The sequence below is a fragment of the Cydia strobilella genome, chromosome Z (genome assembly GCF_947568885.1).
Source record: "Cydia strobilella chromosome Z, ilCydStro3.1, whole genome shotgun sequence".
In the NCBI taxonomy this organism is placed as follows: Eukaryota; Metazoa; Arthropoda; class Insecta; order Lepidoptera; family Tortricidae; genus Cydia; species Cydia strobilella.
The window spans coordinates 10405038-10426309 of NC_086068.1; the positions used below are offsets into that span (position 1 = coordinate 10405038).

The following is a 21272-nucleotide window of genomic DNA, read 5'->3' on the forward strand; positions in this document are numbered from 1 at the left end:
CTCTTTTCTTTCAGCACAGACTCTAAAAGTTAGTAAATAAAAACTTTTAGATGAATAGCACAAACCACGGACAAAAATTAATATTTTTTTTTAATTAAAATTAATTATTATATTCTTTGTTCCCTACCCAGCTATGCTTCCCAGACTATTTTTTTTAATGTCAAATACGTCAAGTGAACGTCATTAAGCGAATGTTAATGATATGGATTAATACAAATATCCAAATTCGTGTAGTAAAATGCTGTTGCGGCCCATATTAGGCAGGAAACGTTTTCTATTTTCTCCGATGCTGTACAATCATACAAAGACATGCCCGTCAGCAAAGAAAACTCCTTGTGAGCCACAACAGGAAGTAAAAAGATGTCCCTCGGGCGGCGGAGCGGAGAAAGAGGGAGGAGGATCAGGCCATTCAGGTCAACCAGGCCTCAGGCGAAACATGTACTCCGGCCGGGTGCGACTCGGCTTCCTTCCGGATGAATGGTTCACATTTTTTTACAAACAAACCGGAGTCACAGGCCCTTACTTATTCTTTTTTAACCTCGCCAATTACATGCTGAGCAAAGAAATCTATGTCATGGAACACGAGTACTACTTGGGGCTCTCCGCCTTTGTAATGATCTTTTACGTCACAAAGAACTTTGGAAAAGACATAGGCGCGAGTTTAGACAAGCAAGTCGATGCTTATGCTGCTGATTTGGAGATAGGCCGCAAGATGGAAATGGATTATTTTAATAATGCAATAAAGATTTCTAAAGATGCACAGCGTCGCGCCGAGGGGCAAAAGTTGTTAATGGATGCGAAGAAAGAAAACGTTGCCATGCAGTTGGAAGCGATCTACCGAGAGAGGGCTATGGTGGTATACCGCAGTGTTCGGGGCCGCATGGACTACCACATCAAGCGCTACCAGTCCGAGGCTCGCATTCATCAGAAGTGGATGCTCGGGTGGATATTGCGAGAAGTACAGAAGTCCATCACGCCCGAATTTCAAAAACAGGCTTTGCATTGCGCTATTAATGACTTGGCAGCTGCTGCCAGTCGAGCCTAGTAACGGTAGGTATATTCTAACCAATCTCTTTAGAATTGTTTTGTTTTACGTAACTTCACGGTGTTACTTTTGTTATTATTAAATTCGGATTCCCTGTTAATCTGCTTTTAATTAAAAGTACAACCACACGTCTAGGCATTGCACGTTGTTGAAAGCATGTCAAAAACGTGCTGATTACAAGGACTAAAAACGCAAAAGTATCAATAATGTCAGCTATGAGTTTGTTTTTAAGCGTATTAATCGCACTAGGTAATTCAAATTCTGTAAGATCGGATAACTCTACCTCGACTACGACTACTACTTCTACGATTGCAGGAGAAACTACTAGAGTAACATGTAAGTTTTGAAATTTGTTAAACACTTACGTCGTGCCGCACAAGACAAAATTTTATTGTAGTAGTATTGGTTTTAGTAGTTTACAAGCAACTTTAAATCACTACACCTTATAAAACACAGTCCCTCGCCGCGTCTGTGTGTATTGTATGATCGCGATAAACTCGAAAACTACTGAGCGGATTTTCATGCGGTTTTCATCTATCAATAGTGATTCTTGAGGAAGGTTTAGGTGTATAATTTGTTAAGATTGTTTTCAAATTTTCAATTATTATAATATAAGATTTCTAAGATCACTTAATAATGTGTATGGAATGTGTTTTTGCTCCTAACTCTTATAATAATAAAATAATCGAAAAAAGTCAAACGAAGGGACTCTAACTCTTATGGTCAATATACATCAAATTATGTAAACATACTTTCTATAATGTTAATACCCAGAGAGTAAAATGGGGACTACGTATGTATGGAGAAGCGGTCGTCCCCTTTCGTCTTAAGTAAAAACTAAATAAAAGAATAATATAACTGCTAAAACTCCCAGGTTAAATAAAGAATAAAGAAAAGGAATAATATGATAATTTATTAATTTGCTATCATTTTTCACCAAGACCCTCCGTTGACTCTTTGGGGCTTCGATGTTCACTGTAAATTTCAACCTGACGCATTTGAATGTTCAAAGCCTGACCGATTTATTGAAAGGTGAGTAGTTTGTTTATAACACAATATAATTGAAATCCTTGTAATCTTAACAAAAAATAAACTAACTTTATTCTGACTCAAGGTGGTACTACGATGTTAAGATGGAAGATTGCAAGCCTTTTAAACACTACCGATGCAGATCCAACAATAAGAATAATTTTAAAACTTACACTGAATGCAGAGAATTCTGCCGAGGCAAGTATTGGCAGGCATTGTTGGTACTGGCTCCATATAAACATAAGCACCTATACAGGGTGTCCCTATCTATTGGACAAAGCCGAAATGTGCATAAGCATTAGGGTATTTAGAACCAGTATACAAAGTATCATAACAACCGGTGTAGCGGTTACGAAGAAATTAACAAATCACGATTTCTTACTTTGGAGCAGCCTGTATGTGTTAGTAGCTCCAGAGGTAACAAACAGTATAAAACCTTCTTCGACCTTTTTGATTATCTTTTTTATTTATGACACTAATGAGATTCTGACTTCAATGCCGCACATTTTCGAACAAATTGTCAAAAGCACTGCAATTATTGATACAGTATGTTTCTTTTTGTTTATTATTGGAAAAAACTTTTACAGTACATATGGTGCTACTTTCTCGCACTAGTGCGTAAAGAGCACTTTTCGTCCATATGTCGAAAGTTTAAAGGGCCATATGTACTGTAAAACGTTGTACGATACACGTGCGAAAAGGTAATTCGCAACTCGTGTCGATTTAAAACACTCCCTGCGGTCGTGTTTTAATTAATCGCCACTCGTTTCGAATTTTCTCTTTTCCGCACTTGTATCGTAAATAACTATTGTTTTAAACATTTTTTTTAATCTTTTGTTCTAATTAAAAAAATATGAACGTTACAGCATTCCTGCGTGGGATTTAAGGGTTTGTCCAATTACTAAGGGCACCCTGTATAAGGAGTATTTCACGTAATTACGTGCCACACTACACCCTACTGCTACTGGTTTATACTAACGTATGCAGAGTGAAATCTGGACAACATTCAATGTCGTATTAAATAAAAACTACATGGTTATTTTTCATAAATTTTCATGTATTTTAATAACGTTAAATGCAAGATTTTTTTTTATAATGGATGGCTCATTTTCTATCCATTTAGCTAAATTTTCTTATAATATTTAAAATGTGTCAAGTATCCAATTATGTAAGCCGGTAGGAATCTAAATCTATGGACGCTTTGCTACTGGTAGCTAAAGTAAGACCAAGACACGCCTGCAACGATTTTGATAGCACACGCAGTGCAATTGTTATTTTAAACGTCAAACTTCTATGAAATTATGACGTATAAATAACAGACTTCTCTTGGTATAACTCTACATATTTCTGTTTATAACATTGTTTTTGTATAGACGCCGGTCCGCATCCGATAGAAGATGTATTGCCTGAAAATGCAGCATGCCACCTGCAAGCAGATTTTGGAGATTGTCAAGATTATATTCCGATGTAAGATATTTCTTTTCTACCTTAAAAAACCGTATACCTTTGCTAACAAATCGACTGAAATAAGCACTAATGAAGGCGTACACACACACACACACACACACACACACACACACACACACACACACACACACACACACACACACACACACACGGACTCACAGTCAGAGTACATGTTATCTTAAGTCCTTGTCAATAAAGGTATCATCTATTAATATATATTAAAAACGTACTAAGCTAATACATGTAAGGAGTGGTGTCATAATTACTTACAGGTAAACACCGCATGCAAAACAAATATAAGTAAACAAGTATAGAAATACCTAAATTTAAACCTATGAATTTATTTAATTAAAACAACTTAACACATAATAAAAAAAAAACATTAAAACTACGTATAAACTAAACAAATTAAAACTAAACTAAAATTAAAATAAAACTACTTAAAAATTAAAATAATGTAGAAAAATATCCACCTATGAAAGGTCCCCCAAGTCTGTCCCCTGCGGAACGGTGCCCATGAGGCTGGCACTATTAATTGGGCATTAGCATGTCAAGCACTAGGACGTTTACCTTAGTAGAGTCTTCTGGTCTCCTCGCATGAAGAGTTGTCTGTTGTTTTTCTGTATTCTTCCTCTTTTGAAGCGATTATTTCCAAATAATTAGAAATTTTATAACTAAATGTATTAAGATTAAGATGGTTACATGGTTTTAATCTAATTAAAGATACAAGAATAAGGTTCGGTACAGATGGACTGCAACCCGACTGCAACGTGTATGAGAACTGCACGCCGCCGTTTCAGTTGGCGTGCAGTCGCAGTTTCCATACAAATTGCAGTCGGGTTGCAGTCCGTCTGCACCGGCCCTATGATGGTTACTTGGTTATTAAAGATCGTCTGACTTATTCTACGTTAAGTACAGTCAAGGGCATAAGTATACAGGGTGACCTTAGCCATTGGACAAACCCTGAAATCCCACGTAGGGTTACTTCTCAGGAATGCTCTAACGTTAATATTTTTTTTAATTAGAACAAAAGATAAAAAAAAATGAAACAAAAAATAATTCCAATGATCGACGACAAAAAGAAACATACTGTATTAATAATTGGCAGTGTTTTTGATAATTTGTTCGAAAATGTGCGGCAATGATGACATTTGTCAAAAGTCAGAATCTTATTCATGTCATCAATAAAAAAGATAATCAATAAGCTCGAAGAAGGTTTCATACTATTTATTACCTCAGGAGCTATTAACACATACAGGCTGCTCCAAAGTAAAAAATCGTAATTTGTTAATTTCTTCGTAACCGCTACACCGGTTGTTACGATGCTTTGTATACTGATTCTAAATACTCTAATGCATATGTACATTTCGGCTTTGTCCAATGGCTAAGGACGTCCTGTATATAATATACATTCCCAGTTTGAAAAATATGTGTACGCTTTTACACCTTAGACAATAAAGTCATGTTCACATATTTTCGAGCCATTTCTCTGGATCGATATTTTTGCCTTCGACTGTACGTTTAGTTGTCGTCCAAAACGAGAGCAAGCAGATTCTAAATTATCAATTCCCTGGCCGATTAATTTTAAAGTTATCATTTCGGTTTCAGGTTCTACTACGATATATCGGCTAGGAGATGCTTGGGTTTTGCGTTTAGCGGCTGCGGAGGCAACCAGAACCGATTCTACAATGATAAAACATGTGCAGCAGTGTGCAATGAAGCCATTGAAAACACTGCCAATTAAACGATCTTATGTTATACAAATGTTTTCTGGTGCTTTACTCCCGTCTTGTTTCATGTATATTCATTAGCTCATTAGCTATTAGCAAAGATAGATATAACTCCGTAATAGATGGATACAGTCTAAGGAAAAAACGTGCCTCGAAAATCAAGAAAATTTGATTCTCGATCAGAGGGCGCTACTAGCTTTGGCCTACTGTCGTATAGATGGCGCTGACGGTTTCATTTGTTATTTAACAATTTTAACGCATATCAGTGAAAGAACATTGTTTAATATCATAAAAATAATTAATGCAAATAAAAAAATCATTTATCCATATTTAAATACATTTTATCGCATTTTTATAAATCTTCATTTGTAGTTTTAAGGTGTGTCGATAGATGGCAGTGAATTTACTGTGGTTACAAAATTTACTATGACAGTACCGCTCTATCTTATTATATCCTCTTTGCTATTAGGTAATATTTACTTTTGATAGAGATACATTTGCTTCTAAAAAAATATTTAACTTTCTACCTATAGTCAGCAAACTTAAAAAAAAAGCACGTAAAGGCACCCCCGTATTCATAAAATTTATCAACCTCTTACAAACCTCTTTTAAATTTTGTTTGTTAAAAAAACAAACAAAAATTACCGGGCCATTCGTAACTAGACCTAAAGATTTTCCTAGCACCAAAGAGAATTAAGAAGACATAGAGTGCTCACTCCATACATCATTTTTGTTGTACTGCTACTCGACGCTAGATGTCATATGTGTCGCGACTAAAGAAAAATGTGTTGCTCAACAATTTATAACTAATATTATAAGCAGAAGGAGTTGAAAAGAGAGTTCCGGTTAATCCGGTTATAATATTAGCTGAAAATCGTTGAGCATTAGACTTTTCCTTCGCCGCGACATCTATTGTCGAGCAGCAGTACTGGTAGTTCCGCTACTTGACGCTAGATGTAGACTTCGAAAATAATAGTCGTTTTCGTAACAAAACTGATGTGTGGAGTGAGCACTCTATGTATTCTTAATTCTTTTTGCTAGCACGAACGAGGCAACGCTAGTGACTTACTTCCGATATTTGTGGTATTTCCTATAAAAAGGGACCTTATTGTCGATGGCGCTTACGCCATTATAAACGATGCTCCCATATAAATATAATGCCGCGCGACGCTGTGCGGCGTAAGTGCCATCGACAATAAGGTCCCTTTTCATAGAAAATGCCCCATTTACTTCATCGATATCTTATATTATCGAAATCTTATAACTGTCATACTCATAATAATGTTAGAAACAAATGTGGCCTATTTGGAAATAAATTAACAAGAATAAAAAAAATATCAATTTGTAAATACTTTACCTACATACTAAAAAAACTATGACACACATACACCAGGGGCCGATTGCATACCTACTACTTGTAACTAATAATATTAGTGAAAGTCTCTTTCTAATCAAAGGAATTGGAAAAAGACTTCCGATTCCGTGGCCGGGCGCCAGACCGTCAACATCTCCTGATGAGGATGCCTCGTAGAGAGGCGCAACACGTGTCGAGTACTTATTCTTTTATTGGTGGTGGTTTGTTATATTTATTTGCGTATTTATTTTTGTGTTGGGAGGGTACATTAATTGCATGTAAAAAATACGCAAGTAAGTATAACGGGTCGTTCTACTTACTTGCGTATTTTTTACATTCGCGTTAGCACTGAATTTTGAATCATTTGGCGGATTAGCAAAGTAATATTTTTGGTATTGACAATTTTCTTACTTTTTAATTTGTATACAAATACGTACCTGTCATCGATATTCACCCCTGGCATCCAGTTATGGTAATGCAAACCACACGCTCATAGTACTTATTCTAAATTACTTTTGTTCAGTGAAGGTACGGCAAACCAATTTGACTTTAATACGAGTTTCAGTATAAAAACGTACATGGTTTATGCATTGCTCCGACCGCGTGCGTCGAAAGCAATTATTTACTGTTCACTTTGTTTCCTTTGGCATCTACCTACTTTATAGAAAACAAGCTTTAAGTGTTTAAAACTTTCAAATAAAGTAAAGCTTGCCAATAAATTATTTTGTGTATCCTTGGTATAGCCATACTTGGTTACAAATTGGCTAGGTTGACATTTTTATTTATATATTTTTAAACTTTATTGCACATCAAAAAAAGTACAAAAGGCGGACTTAATGCCTCATGGCATTCTCTACCAGTCAACCATAGGACCAAACAGAAATATGACAAATTGGTGCAGTTTGAAACGTTAAAAGCAATCAAGTAATACAGAATACTATAGGTACCTTATCTTGATATTTCGTAATATATAAATGTAGTAAATAAATAAATGTATTGAATAGTGTAGTGTAGTGTTTTATTGTATCTAGTGTACTTATATTTATTATTATTATATATTATTAAGCTAAATAGTTTGAAGTTTTCTGTTCATTACATTGAAGGTAGGTAATTAAGTTTTCATGTTTGTTCTTTATAATAAATGATTCATTTATCATTTCATTTTAATTATAAATCTACAGCCTCGAAATTTCTTTGAACAAGAAAATACGATCTATGAGACAGGCAGGAGTATTCTAACATGGGTAATTTGTTTTCGTGCGCGGAGCAGTCTTTCATTTCGGTGCCGCGGGCTAAATTCCTGTAAACGTGGATCATATTAAAATTACATCACAGAGTACCATCATTCCTATCAAATGGTGATATTTAAATAACTACAATATAATATATATGAAGTATTTTTATCAAGAAGATAAGAAGTAGTAGGTTAGCGTGGTATGGGCATGTGATGAGGAGGGATGAATGCCATATAGGCAAAAGAATGTTAGGGATGAATGTTGATGGACGGAGAGCGTATGGTAGACCCAAAAAGCGATGGATGGATTGTGTGAAAGAGGATATGAGAAAGAAAGGAGTGAGTGCTGAGGTGACGAAAGATAGAGGAGAATGGAAGAGAAAAACATGTTGTGCCGACCCCACATAACGTGGGATAAGGGCAGGAAGAAGAAGGAGATTTTTATCAAGAAGTACGATCAACTTTTTAATATGTTTTTAATGTTACCGGTTGCCATGGTTACGTTTAGTTGTTTAGGGGATATAAATATACTTAAAATCCTCATTTTATGGTATTAATGTTTACCAAAAATGCTTTATTGTGGTAGTTACAAGTATATTCCATTTGTTATTGGTTATTTAGTTTTAATTACTTTTTGTAACAAAGCTCGACAAAACAACACTTAGTTACACTGTGTAGTTAGGTATGAAGGAGGTTCTGATGGGCTACGAATATATACTAAGCATACGAATATATACTTACCTCGGACAACGGGTCAGAATTTGATCTTTCTTTATGTAGGTATTGGGACAAAAAAGTGTTTTCATTCTCTTTTTTATTAAAAAGAAACCGATGATAGAGTTGCATTTTATCTAAAAGAGTGGCAAAGTAACGTGATGCAAATTAAGTTGGTAATTCATGGAATTAACTTTTAAGTGATAATTTCGAATGACAGATATAATAGAGTTCATTTGGTTTTGACTTGTAATGATTTACTACTAGTGGCTCTGTGAGTTGTAGACCTCGCGATAAGCTTAAAAAAAAAAAACTTGAATCATTATCACAGCGACCTCACAAATGTCTGCGATAAGCTTAAAAATAAAACTTGATTCATTATTACAGCGACCTCACAATAGTCTTAACTGCCATAGACCCTACTGGCGTTTACGTCCTTTAAACCAATTTCCGCCATTTTTAACATTTTCAAAAAGACGAAACGACAGAACAATATGTATATTTAACTCACAAAATTTCATGAGAACTGGTTATCAAATGCGACCTGTAGAGGGTGTAGAGGAGAACATCCGGACATACGAAAGCATTTTACTATTTTCCTCGCGTTGGTGTTGTGAAAATTTTAGTGTTTCACTCGGTAGCAAAATTTGTTTAACCCTTGCGGCTTGAAACCCTCGCAACGCTCGCTTGCTCCGGTATTATCATTTCTTTCTTACTGCATTTCGTTCCAATAAAGCGTAAAACATATCTTTTTCATCAACTGTTATTTTACTAAAGTGTATTCAACTGATATGTCGAACTAGTACGTTTAAAATGGCACATCCACACTCTGTTACTACAAGGTCTGTGCAGAGTTAGCTGGGTCGGAATCTACATAATTTAAACGGACTAAATATACATAGGCAACACTGAAAGTTCTTAGAAAGGGCTACAGAGAAAAGGAGGCATATACTTTATGAAACTATAACTCTTTACAATTTTTGTTAGGTATGTGTTGTCATTTGTAGTTTAGGATTAAATATTAGCAATTTGAAGATTTTATGTAGCGTTATTCCAATTTTGACAAATTGATTGTGAGCTCAGCTATAATATAGTTAGAGTTACAATATTTAGAATAGGCTTCAGTTATATTTTTACAAAGAAGCCTAGTTCTTGTACATCTTGTTTAGAATTTCTGGAGTTCTTTGCTGGATGATCATAGATATAATCAAAGAGTAAAGTAAGTATATATAATAAAGCATATTTATTCAACAGTGACGTAAAAAATTCAGTTGTGAGGTTAAGAAAAAAAAGTATGACAAAAAAATTGTAACAGCAGATTTTGACGTACCTCAGTTAGAGTCTAGCGTCGTAGGATTTGAGGGCGTGCCGGTGTTATTTTACGGATTTTGCTATGCTGTCAAGTTGACAACACTGACGTAATTATAGTACGACACTAAAGGTCACAACTCACTAAAGGGAGCCCGGTGTCGGCTCGGCGACCTAATCCTATGAATTTCTACCCGAAGGTTAAAACTAACTTGTGTTTATATCTCAGATACTACAGTGACAGTTCTATGGAAAATACATGCCCATACCAATTGTCGTCTTAGTACAAAACTAGATAGGTTCTAATTTACTCCAATCTGCCCAGTCCAACAGTTGTTTTAGCACAAACCTGGATAGGTAGATTGGGTAGGTAATCAAACTGTAATTTTAGTATCGGGGACATAAAAACAGTGAATAGGTTGGTCTTATTGGGATTATTCGAATAACGATATTTTACTTCATCTAAAGTCACTGCAAAATATGAAATAATATTTCATAACTAAAAATAAGGAATTGTTTTCAATCAAAAACTTTTATTTAAATCGAAGTCTCCGGCTTACCGCGAACACCGAAGTTCGCAAATTGCGGGCATCTTTCTCTGTCACTCTAATTACGCCTTGATTGGAGTAAAAGAGAAAGATGCCCGCAATTCGGGAACTTCGGTGTTCGCGGTAGGCCCTCTAAATCAATATATTCATCGTAACTTATGATTGAGCTAGCTTCAGAATAACCAGACGAGACACTCATCAAACTGTCTTCATCTAAACTGGATGTGCTTGAATCTGACATGTGGATTACAAATTATGGACTATCATCTAATAAAATTGTCTTTTAACTCTTTTATTCGAGATACCGTAGGTACTTTTACAGTCCTGAAAATAAATTAAGTATACAAATATTAAATATGACTAAAATGGTAAAGTATCAAAACTAAAACTATTCAGTTATTTTAAGATCACGAATGATCTTCATTATTTACGTAAATTAATATATTTTAATGAATATATTTACCGATTATGTACCGGAGGCTAATTACTTAGGGGGACTATTAAATAGGTAATTATTTTATATTAAATACAACATAAATACCCGTCATAGCCGAAGCACGTTGTGAGACTTTTTGTAAGTCGATATACTCGGTTTTTAGGCGTTTTCTTCCCGCTGACAAAACTGAACAATATTAAATATAATTTCCCTTGTCGTTTTATGTACGGATTTATCCCGTTTTGATAATATTTTATGCATAAAACTTGCAATTTTGTAAATAAAAATACACAATGACAGAAGTATGTTTACTTTTTACAAGACAGGTGTCAAAGGTTTGATTGCCATACAAAATTGATAATGTTAGTTCCCGTTTCTGCCACGACGCTTTTCTTTCCGAACAGACTCTATCCTATACACCAGTAAAACAATTGCATGAATATTTGTGCATAAAAAACTAATCTCCGTATGTACCTCATGAATTTCATACAAAGAGTTAAATAATCTATTGAAATAAAGAGTGACTGCCTGATTACTACAGTATTTTAAAAACCTTCAGTTTGCCCTTCGTACTTACTACGAATTTAAAAAAAATCACACAGACACACACCAAGAAGGTATGATAACGGTTGTCACCTCGCTGTGGCTCACTCTCAGAATAATGACTAAAGCAAAGAAGCCGGGCAAAAATAAAAGCTTGGTAAAAGATATCGTATTCACAACACGTTATTACTTTTTGTCTATGAGTGAGTGAGACAACAATCCGCAAGTTCTTTCGTTTTTTTCAGTATTGTCATAAGATGAACTGAGGGAAATGTCAAATGGTCCTATGTGGTTCTATAATATAATCCAGCCAAATAAAATATATGTTCGTTATTTCACAGGTAGGTGTCAACTGCAACAACTTGACATAGTCGTATTATTTTAGTTGAAATATTTCGGGATGTTTCAGCGGTCATCTTGGTTTATTTTAATTATATTGTCGCTATTCCTGAAAGATTGTTGGAAAACGTGCTGAGTTTTTATTTGTAATGGTTTGAAGTTCCCTTTGTGATAATGTCTTGTGTGATCTAGGGCTGTAAATCGCATACAGGAAGAAAAGAAAATACGCACGAACCGATAACCTTTAATCGGTGAGTTTTGTTTAATTTTGAAGAAATTAATTTATAGGACCTGACCCTAAACATAGAAATCGATATGTTGTTTATGTAATTATTACTTGCATTCAAGTCTATATAGATTTTTGCATATATTTTCGAACTTTTCTGCTAAGTATGAAAGGTTATATTTTTGGCATAGTGATGTATCGACCTCAGATCAATAACCTATCGACATTTACAGCTTTCTTATAGTTTGGCCCAGGACTGTCTCATTTTAATTGATGAGTACAGTCAAAGGCATAAATATATATACATTCCCAAAGTCTCAAAAATATGTGTACGCTCAGACAATAAAATCGTGTTCACATATTTTTAAGCCATTTGTCTGGATCGATATTTTTGCCTTCGACTGTACCTATAGTTTTCTTTGTTCTTACTTACTGACAGATTGTGTTTGCCAGACTATAGTTTAATACTAAAAACCGCTCAAGTGCGGGTCGGACGCGCGCACCAAGGGGACCGTACTTTTTAGTATTTGTTGTTATAGCGGCAACAGAAATACATCATCTGTGAAAATTTCAACTGTCTAGCTATCACGGTTCATGAGATACAGCCTGGTGACAGACAGACGGACAGCGAAGTATTAGTAATAGGGTCCCGTTTTTACCCTTTGGGTACGGAACCCTAATAAAAAAGATATTAATGATCATTGATGAATGTTCCTTTTATTAATATTGTTGGTTACAAAACTCAACTTTTTATTTCAGATTTCCAATGGACGAGGAATAGGGGATATTACTGCAATGTTCTGCCACCAGAGTGCAGCACTAGCTTTTTTAGTGCACCGTAGAGTAACTTATTCATACTGTACCTTTAACAGGTTTTTGACAAGTTTTCAGGGGACCTACCGGAAAACTCGAATCCGAAATTTCGTTATCTAGCTGCCTCTTTATCGCTCGAATAAGCAAGAGTGACAGAGATGTTAGATAACGAAAGTTCGATTTTCTTGTTTCGCGATAGACCCTCAGATTGTGATAGTGGCGCCACCTACGCCGAGTTTCGCGTAATATTCCCTATTATTAAATAAAAAAAATATATTTCCTATTTGGTACAGTCAGCTGCAGAGAAAAGGTACCCCACGTCCATACTAATTTACAGAACTTTGTATGCAGGGGGGTGCCTTTTCTCTGCAGCTGACTGTACATGACTAGAAACTATACTTAGTCTTTTAGCATTAGAAAAAACGGTAAACCATTTCCACGTGTCTTTTTATTGACAAGTTTTTTTATAAATATTGCAATATTTTACTTATGAAAGCAAAAGTATGTAAATGATCGTATATTATATTTGTTGTGACTTATTTTCAAAGTGTTTTTCGATAAAACGACACGTTAAGATCGCTCGCCTTCTTTCTAATGATAAAAAAACGAGAGGTATAGTTAGACGGTTCTGAGTGGTAGACTGTATACATTTGACGTTCCCCTCCCCCGCAAAAATTGACACTATTTTGTACAGTCGCCATCAGATATCGCGTCGCATCGGAGCGGCCGAGGCTCTCACAAATATCTGAACACGCCTCTATTGTCAAGGCGTTAGAGTGCGTGTTCAGATATTTGCACCTTGGCCGCTCCGATATATCTGATGGCGACTCAGCAAATTACAGACAAGGCGTCTCCGTTGGTTATATCCTCCTAAGGCACTGATCGCCTGCTATCACCTTAAGGGCCCTCCACACTCATGCGCGAATCACGGCGCGAAGCCGCGAACGCGAGTCTGGAGCCTAGTTCGTTAATCAGCGAAGTAGGCTCCACACTCGCGTTCGCGGCTTCGTGCCGCGATTCGCGCATGAGTGTGGAGGGCCCTTTAGAGGATATAACCAAATATTTGGTTATATCCTCTAAGGTTGTCAAGGTTAACATAGTGGTATATTTTCTTTGGTCACGGCCAAAGAGTATAATAGGTCACGGCCTGTCATGTTAGAACGTAGTGATTATATGCTCTTTGGTCATGTTAAGTCGTGCCCTTATTGTCGCATTCATTATCCAGTACGTCGAAAAATAACTTTTCCCGAGCCCAAGCATTTCATTAAACGTATTGGAACGAGCCCTCGTGATGTTAGTTCCTATTTTACATAAAAGACGTGGAAAAATACCCGCTAAAAATGAAATGAGTGCTGCGCATCATTATTGATTTATAAATTATGTTTCTTAGTAGTTTCTTAGTCTCTCGGGTTTGTAAATGTGTTCACGGTTCAAAAATGCCTCCGCTGTGTTGAAAGCAAGCCCCACGTTTTGTAATATTATAAATATAACCACACTGGCGTACGACTGCGAAAAAGGAAGGCGAGATGTTAATGTAACCACTCTTTTTGCTAACATTTTAGCTTACAGAGAAGTGTACTCAAGTTATTTTCATTATTCTTTAAATGTGAAGTTGATCCAGTGTGTTTTGAATAGTGCTTGTCGTTGTTTTATTACTATTATTTTATATTTAATGTACCTTTACATGTGCCTACTTTGGTCCCCACTTTTTGTGCTCCAACATTTTTTTATATATGTGTAGTTTCCAAGCACAAAGGCCAACTTTGTCGCTTGCCATAAGGACGCTTTGACAGGTTATTCGTATAAAGATACGAGTGAATCTCGTCCTTATGATAGGCGACTAAGTGGTACCTTTGACTACACTTCGACACATATGAAAACTGAATCACAACCTCATTTAAGTTACAACATAGCGATGGTCTTCTTTTAATTGGCATATATTATATATCAACATACCTACCACAATAGAATAATTTTAAATCCCAATCAAATTTAGAATGTTGGAGCAAAGTAGGCATATTTTACGGTACCTATATATATTTGTAGAAATCTAAAAACAACCACTCGAATATAGCCTTTCCGCTACGCAACAGTTTGCAGTAAACTTGCGTCTCTGGCGGCTCGTTAGCTGTGCTTGCTACGAGTACGCTACTACGACAGGCTCGTAGCGCTGCGTTGGACAATCTACAGGATATAAGTACCTCATTTTATTGAGTAGGCGATAGTTTACGATTGCAGTACGATTGCGATTATATATGGACTTTTGTTCGAAATAAATTATTATTGATATTGATTGCTTGATATTGATAACTAAACATTGTTAAACTATTTGATTACGTGCCGTATTACACTTTATTGATAATTAACGACGTAAAGATGGGGAAATGGAAAGAAGACAATCTTTGCAAAAGCTTCCTTTGGGACAAAATAAGCCCTGGGAAACTGAATGTAAACAATGCTTCAAATTTAAAAATTACTTTGAAATAGAAATGTTCATTATTATTTTGCAGGGAGTGGTCGTGGGCGGGCCGAAGAAACCCCGTCGTGTCGACATCCACTTCTGGGTGGGTTCGTAATTTGCATTTATTGTGTTGGACCTTACTTTGTATAATTTAGACCTCATTTTATATTATACCAGAGTAAGAGTACGTAGAATATTACTAGGTTAAATTAGGTTGATTTTTCCAATAAGCTTGATTAGAAAAAGGTTCCTTGTAAAGAAATATTGACTTATTGTAGAAAACGTGTACGGTCAAGAAAACATCATGCCTCAAAGATTGAAATCCAATTAAAATATATAGCTCTTTTGCTATAAATAACTTTACTTGTAAGAGAATACTGTACAGTCAGCAAAAATAGTAGCACATGAAACAACGCGCTTAAAGCCTACGCATCTGTCACCCTGGACTGGAATATGTTTTTAATTAGGGATATATCTACAGATCCCGTTCAAAAGTATCTGTCACAGTCTAATTGTTCCACATAATATATAGAGACAGATCTCGTATTATTAAGGTTTTCGATAAATTTAGATAATGGTAGCTTTGATGCGTAGTCTGATTCTCTAATTTTGATGCTGACCGTATAGGCTAACCTATTTTCAAACAATCAATATTATTTTCGTAATTGCTAAATATTCTTCTTTATAAAATAATCACTATAAAGAACCAAAATTTACCGGCGGCAGATATTTTTTCCAAGATAGGACAAATAAATTGTAGGTGCAGTTAGAACAAATATTAACAAAGAAAAAATAATCGCGCTAATTATATTGTTTTACACTCTTAAATACATACCGTTCACCAGCGCAATTGAAAAGATAATTGAGGTTTTTTTTCTCCGCTATTTTATTTGAGTACCAGTATGAGAATTTTCACTGGATGCTTTGTTTTAAATTCCAGCTCGTGCTAATTATGATTTATAAAGTATTAGAAAACTGTTATCTGCTTCCTTACTAACTATGTTTGTAGTATTGACAAAGGAATATAAACCCAAAATTGGTCAAAAATCGAAATATTTCTTATGGACCCCTTTAGCGTCGGCGTAGGACCTTTCAAATTGATATGACCACGAGCGAATAGTGTCCAGTGTAAACAAAACATACCCATAGCTTGGCGCAAAAAAGTCAAAAAATTGCGGGACGTGCGGAAAAAACGCACTTAAGTAAAAAGCATAATATTATATACGGAACACGTGGCGGGTAGTCTCCGCCGGGCCCGCGACCTGTACAGATCTAGTTATACAGGTATACTCTACTCGTTCTTTTTAAACAGATCAAAGCGCTCAACTCCAAATTGTTTGCAATTTTTTTCAGCTAATGTTTATTTCAAAGATTTTGTTTGTCGCACAAAATCAAAAGAGAAACCGCGCGAGAGGATTTATAAAGACAAGGCAAAAGTTCCACGCTAGAGCGGTAGGCAATCTCAACTTTAAATTGATTTATTAAACTTTTGTGAACAGTGGAAAAAACTCAATCGTGCATTCTTTGAATGAAGAAGTTTTACAGCGTTTATTGGGAATTATGGCAAAATTACATTTGGATTTCAATTAAACTTTTAAATTTAAACTCTTTAACATGAGAAATCGATCTAGCTAGGTTCCATTCGTTAGGAATATTCGTACCGCCTGGTTTTCTAGCTTTGCCAGGGTCCCCGGCAAGCTCGGTTCTCCATACAAACGTAGTTACACTCTCATTTTAAAACGACTACCTAGATTGCTCTGAAACTTTGTACTTACAATGGGATAAGATCTAGGTCTGTAAGGTTGGATGACAAGCGGACCCCAGGCTCCCCTGAGCCGTGGAAAAATGCCGGTACAACGCGAGGAATAGGATGATGGCATTCAATTTTTTCCAATTTTTTATTCAAATTTCAGGATCAATTATACAAACAAATATTCACGCGATTACATAAAGAATATTGACCAGGTTCGATTCCCGGTTACATAACCGGGAATGAGAGTTTAAAAAAAAGTTTGAATGTCATTAATATTAAATCTAAAATTGACGCCATGGTTCCTAAGAACCGCGTTAGCGATCGGACGTGTCACGTGTGTGCTAAATTATTTTTCGCATTTTACTTCGAAGTTTGGTTAAATGGAAGATAACAGCCAGAGCCCTTTTGGGCGAAGCTCAAAAATCCAGATAAGCCCTATGTCGACGCTGCACCATCGCCCAGGACTAAGGAGATGCCGCTTGAAAATGAAAATACCCCTACAGCACCTGAAATTGCGAACTGGATGAGTCAGATCAAGCAATCACTGAATGAGATCTGCAATATTTCTACGGAAAGAAAACTAAGCTCCGACCAAAAGCTGAGAGTTTGCAACCTTTGCCGTAAAGTCACAAATGGACTCTCTTTTTTTTTATGGCCATCCTTTACCAGGCCCTTAAAAAAGTAGCATACGTGAATCAAGCTGTCACCCAAGGCCTGAAAGACAAACAGGACCTGTCAAACCAACTCCGAGCCCTTCAAGACAAAATAAAGAGCACAGGCAATACCACTTATAGAGCTATATAGGGATAGTTAATTTATTAATTCCTCGTGCACAGTGACGGCCCTTTTCCTTTCTTAATTATTTTATATTACTTGTCTATTTTAAGTAAGCTTCCCACTGCGCAAAAATACTCGATACGACAGAACGCCATAGGTGTTGCACCTCTGTAGACAGTGCCCATTGTCAAAGTTTGCGCGTAAATTGAATTACGGTCAAATTGATAACCTCCTCCTTTTTTTGACGTCGTTTAATAAAAGCGAAGTTATCGCACACAGAAAAGCTACGAACGGGATTGTTGTAAAGTGATGGGCGAGCGGAAAGTTTCCTTTATGGGAAACTTTCGGTAACGTAATTTACTGAGAATATTTCCGCAATATTCTCCTGACGTGAAAAATAGGATAATTTACATTTTTTTGATGATTATATTGCACTTTTCTTAGTGAGTAGAGCTGTCAAAAGAGTTACTTAGTAATATTACAAATGGAAAATATAATACATATCTAAAAGGGTTTTTAAGTTAGGGATAGGAATATTTTAAAAATTTAAATTTAATAGAAAAATTAACTTACATAAATTTGTGTCCCATCATTCAATAGGGTTTTAAAAATGATTTCAACGTATTTAAGATCATTTTTTGCTTAAATAAATACTTTGGGAGATAATCGAACCGAAAGTCTTAAGAGATTATGAACCTGAATCAACAGTTTCCTAGAGTTTTTCATTATTTTTCTAGCTAAACTTTATTTGTTTTGCTCTCTTATATTTGTAAAAAATTTAAGAATCTTAACAAAATCTAAGGAATCGTGTGTACAAGAAGAGCGTATGTTCTAAAGAAACTTACGGCAGTTATGCCCTTTTGACGGTACCACTATTGTACCAAAAAAAAGTTTGTAGGTAACTAGGGATATTATGTGACCTCAACAATGAACTTTTGAAGAAACCAGTCTCATCGAGGGGACTAATTAATGCGTTCACATGCAGTTATTATTTGATTTAACAAAACTAGCATTTTTTTGCGAGAAACAACATATAGAAATGTTATTTATACACCATATTTCCAAAATAAAACATAAATTACCAAGGAAATTTCCATGCAATTTATGAGAGTTTTACGAAAAATTCATAAAATTCAAGTGGTATGATCCTGGATTCAACGTAAGGATAAGGAACCTTGTATTTCTAAAATATTTCATCATTAGAAAAAATCTAGTTTCTATACAAAAAACACCCGCTTGTAGATAAATTGCCAGTTTTGGAAATATTTCCGTAACATTTCCGAGAATATTCTCTCAATCGGAAATATTCTCGGCAATTTCCCATCACTGCTTGTAACTGGATTTACTTATAATTTTCATACAAGTTTATATTTTAAATTAGGCGTCCCTAATAGATTTATTGAAGTAGGTCGGGTTATTCCTGCCCACCCTGTATAGTGCGGTATAAATGATCTAGTGCATAGGTATATGCATCTAATAAAGACTCACCCGCCGTAATGATCGCGGAGGAATGCCCGGGTTTCAGAAACTATGCGTCCCAATAATTCCTCGTTGTAAATTGACTCGTAAACTTTTCGGGATGATTTCAACAATAATTAAACTACTTAATCGCGGGTGTCTATGGCCGACGGTAATCGCTCACCATTAGACGCGCAGATAGTCCGGCGGTTCCTCTCTCTGCGGCCCTGACCACCGCAGCTGGGGCCCTGCCCCGCTGGTGGCAGACCCTAGGTTAGGTTTTTTATAACGTGTTTATATTTATATATTTTGTATTGTTTAGTGTTTTTATATTTTACTTTAATATTCATATTATAAATAACCAAACCCAAGATGTTAAATGAATATATTGATAATATTTTGATGTGTTGGCGCAGACAGAAATATATGTATAATACCCAAACATTACAGATTTAAGTGAAGGAAACCTATACGGGTGTGGCCTACAACACGATACTCCTCAAACGATGACACTTGTGTTCAATAACTTAAAAATCATGAAGTCTTTAGGCTTCCTATTTTTCATACAAGTTAAATATTATGTTCATCAGTGTTATTGACGTTGCTTGTCACGCTTTAAAAATAACAAAATTCGCAATACATTGCGTCTAAGAATAAACTTTTAGTGTGTAAAAAATCAAAAAACGTTATTTTTAAAAGTCGCTGAACAAATGTTGGTCAGTTTTAAAACCACAGCCTACAGTTAAATTTTTTGCTCGTGTTACAGGCCACATCCGTTTAATAGGAATTAGATGCCAAGAAAGTTTGTATGAAATTCACGCAAGAAGAAGCAACTTAATCCGATAAAACAGTTTTATTTTGTATTATACTTTCAAGATAAGTATAGGTACAAATTTCAAACAAGTCCTGAATCGGTAGAAAAAACTTTAAGTATCTCACCTTTTGAATATTTAAAATGTTAACCGAAAAAACTGCTACTAAATCGCTTCCCTTGTCAATAAGGACTGTTATTCTCCCACGTACCGATTGCAGACGAGATATAGCCTAAAGAAAACCACCATTAAGGTGTGGTATGCCCAGTCCGAGCTGTTGTGTTTGTTGTTTCGGCTCTGCGTTGATGAATAGATGAAGAATTGATGAAGAATATAGATAGATATATACCTATAGATAGATTGTAGTTATCAACTGTTAGACTATGACTATAATTTTGATTTGTTATAAATCAACCATTCTCCAAGTCAGGTAATTAGCTAAGCGAATAATGAACTAAACACAGGTTTTTTTACGTGATGACGCGGTTTGTTTCCATAAAATCGCCAGTGCATCAGCTTCCATAACATTAAACTAATTTGTTCGTTTGTTTACATATTAGTAGTTTCTATTTTTAACAAAGCTTTTGTTGTTAACAAATCTCGTTTCATAACACGTTCTAAAGACATTCTCTATAAATATACAAATACAGATACACGAGAAAATACAAACTAATCATAATAAAATACAAAACAATCATAAACTTTTGACCTGTAATATATTAAACCACCAAAAACTGCACGTAGGTGCTAATGGAAAAGCCTACAAGGCGCTAACTACAGCTCTGCTCCAGTGCCGTATATCAGTTGTGTTAAGCATTTTGTAATATAAGGTGAAATGACCAAACTATTACACGGCCATACCTTTCTTACCCTCAGGTATCTTACAAATATAATTCTTGCGGTACATTCTATGGACTGCAGACGTATCATGACAAAGACTCTTATTTAGTGCAAAGGGTTGAAAGAATAAAAGCGAAACCTTGTATTACTTCAGACAATTTCACTTGACTGAAATTAAGGCGAGGGATCAGTGGTTTTTGAAATTGCGGTCGGTTTTTGTTGGCGGTGAACGTGAAACGTGGGTCTGGACTCTGGGGTGTTATTCCAAAGGCCATGCCAGGATAAGCTAAGTGAATCTGCCACCAGCGAGTTTTGGCTTGTACTTTTTTTTCGATGCTTTTTATTAGTAACAAGTAATTTAGTAAATTTCAGCGCCCATTTTATT

At 35.6% G+C, this 21272-nt stretch overlaps 2 protein-coding genes across 2 annotated transcripts; both read left to right on the top strand.

Annotated features, from left to right (window-relative positions):
- The first annotated feature begins 163 nt into the window (after positions 1–163).
- On the top strand, positions 164–1145 carry LOC134753854 (ATP synthase subunit b, mitochondrial-like). Its single transcript, XM_063689796.1, has one exon. It carries the CDS (start codon positions 239–241, stop codon positions 1043–1045), a length of 807 nt encoding a protein of 268 aa, XP_063545866.1. The 5' UTR covers positions 164–238; the 3' UTR covers positions 1046–1145.
- Positions 1146–2013: 868 nt separating this feature from the next.
- Positions 2014–5285, top strand: LOC134755086 (kunitz-type serine protease inhibitor homolog delta-dendrotoxin-like). The gene is made up of 3 exons (XM_063691565.1): positions 2014–2077; positions 3448–3541; positions 5150–5285. Exons 1-3 carry the CDS (start codon positions 2014–2016, stop codon positions 5283–5285), a joined length of 294 nt encoding a protein of 97 aa, XP_063547635.1.
- The last annotated feature ends 15987 nt before the right edge of the window (positions 5286–21272 follow it).

Bases quoted from the DNA above. Each gene is read 5' to 3' on its own strand.
- LOC134753854 (XM_063689796.1), top strand. From the start codon at position 239: ATGCTGTTGCGGCCCATATTAGGCAGGAAACGTTTTCTATTTTCTCCG.
- LOC134755086 (XM_063691565.1), top strand. From the start codon at position 2,014: ATGTTCACTGTAAATTTCAACCTGACGCATTTGAATGTTCAAAGCCTG. The intron at 2,078-3,447 runs GTGAGTAGTTTG...GTTTTTGTATAG, and splicing joins CCTGACCGATTTATTGAAAG to ACGCCGGTCCGCATCCGATA. The intron at 3,542-5,149 runs GTAAGATATTTC...TTTCGGTTTCAG, and splicing joins TGTCAAGATTATATTCCGAT to GTTCTACTACGATATATCGG.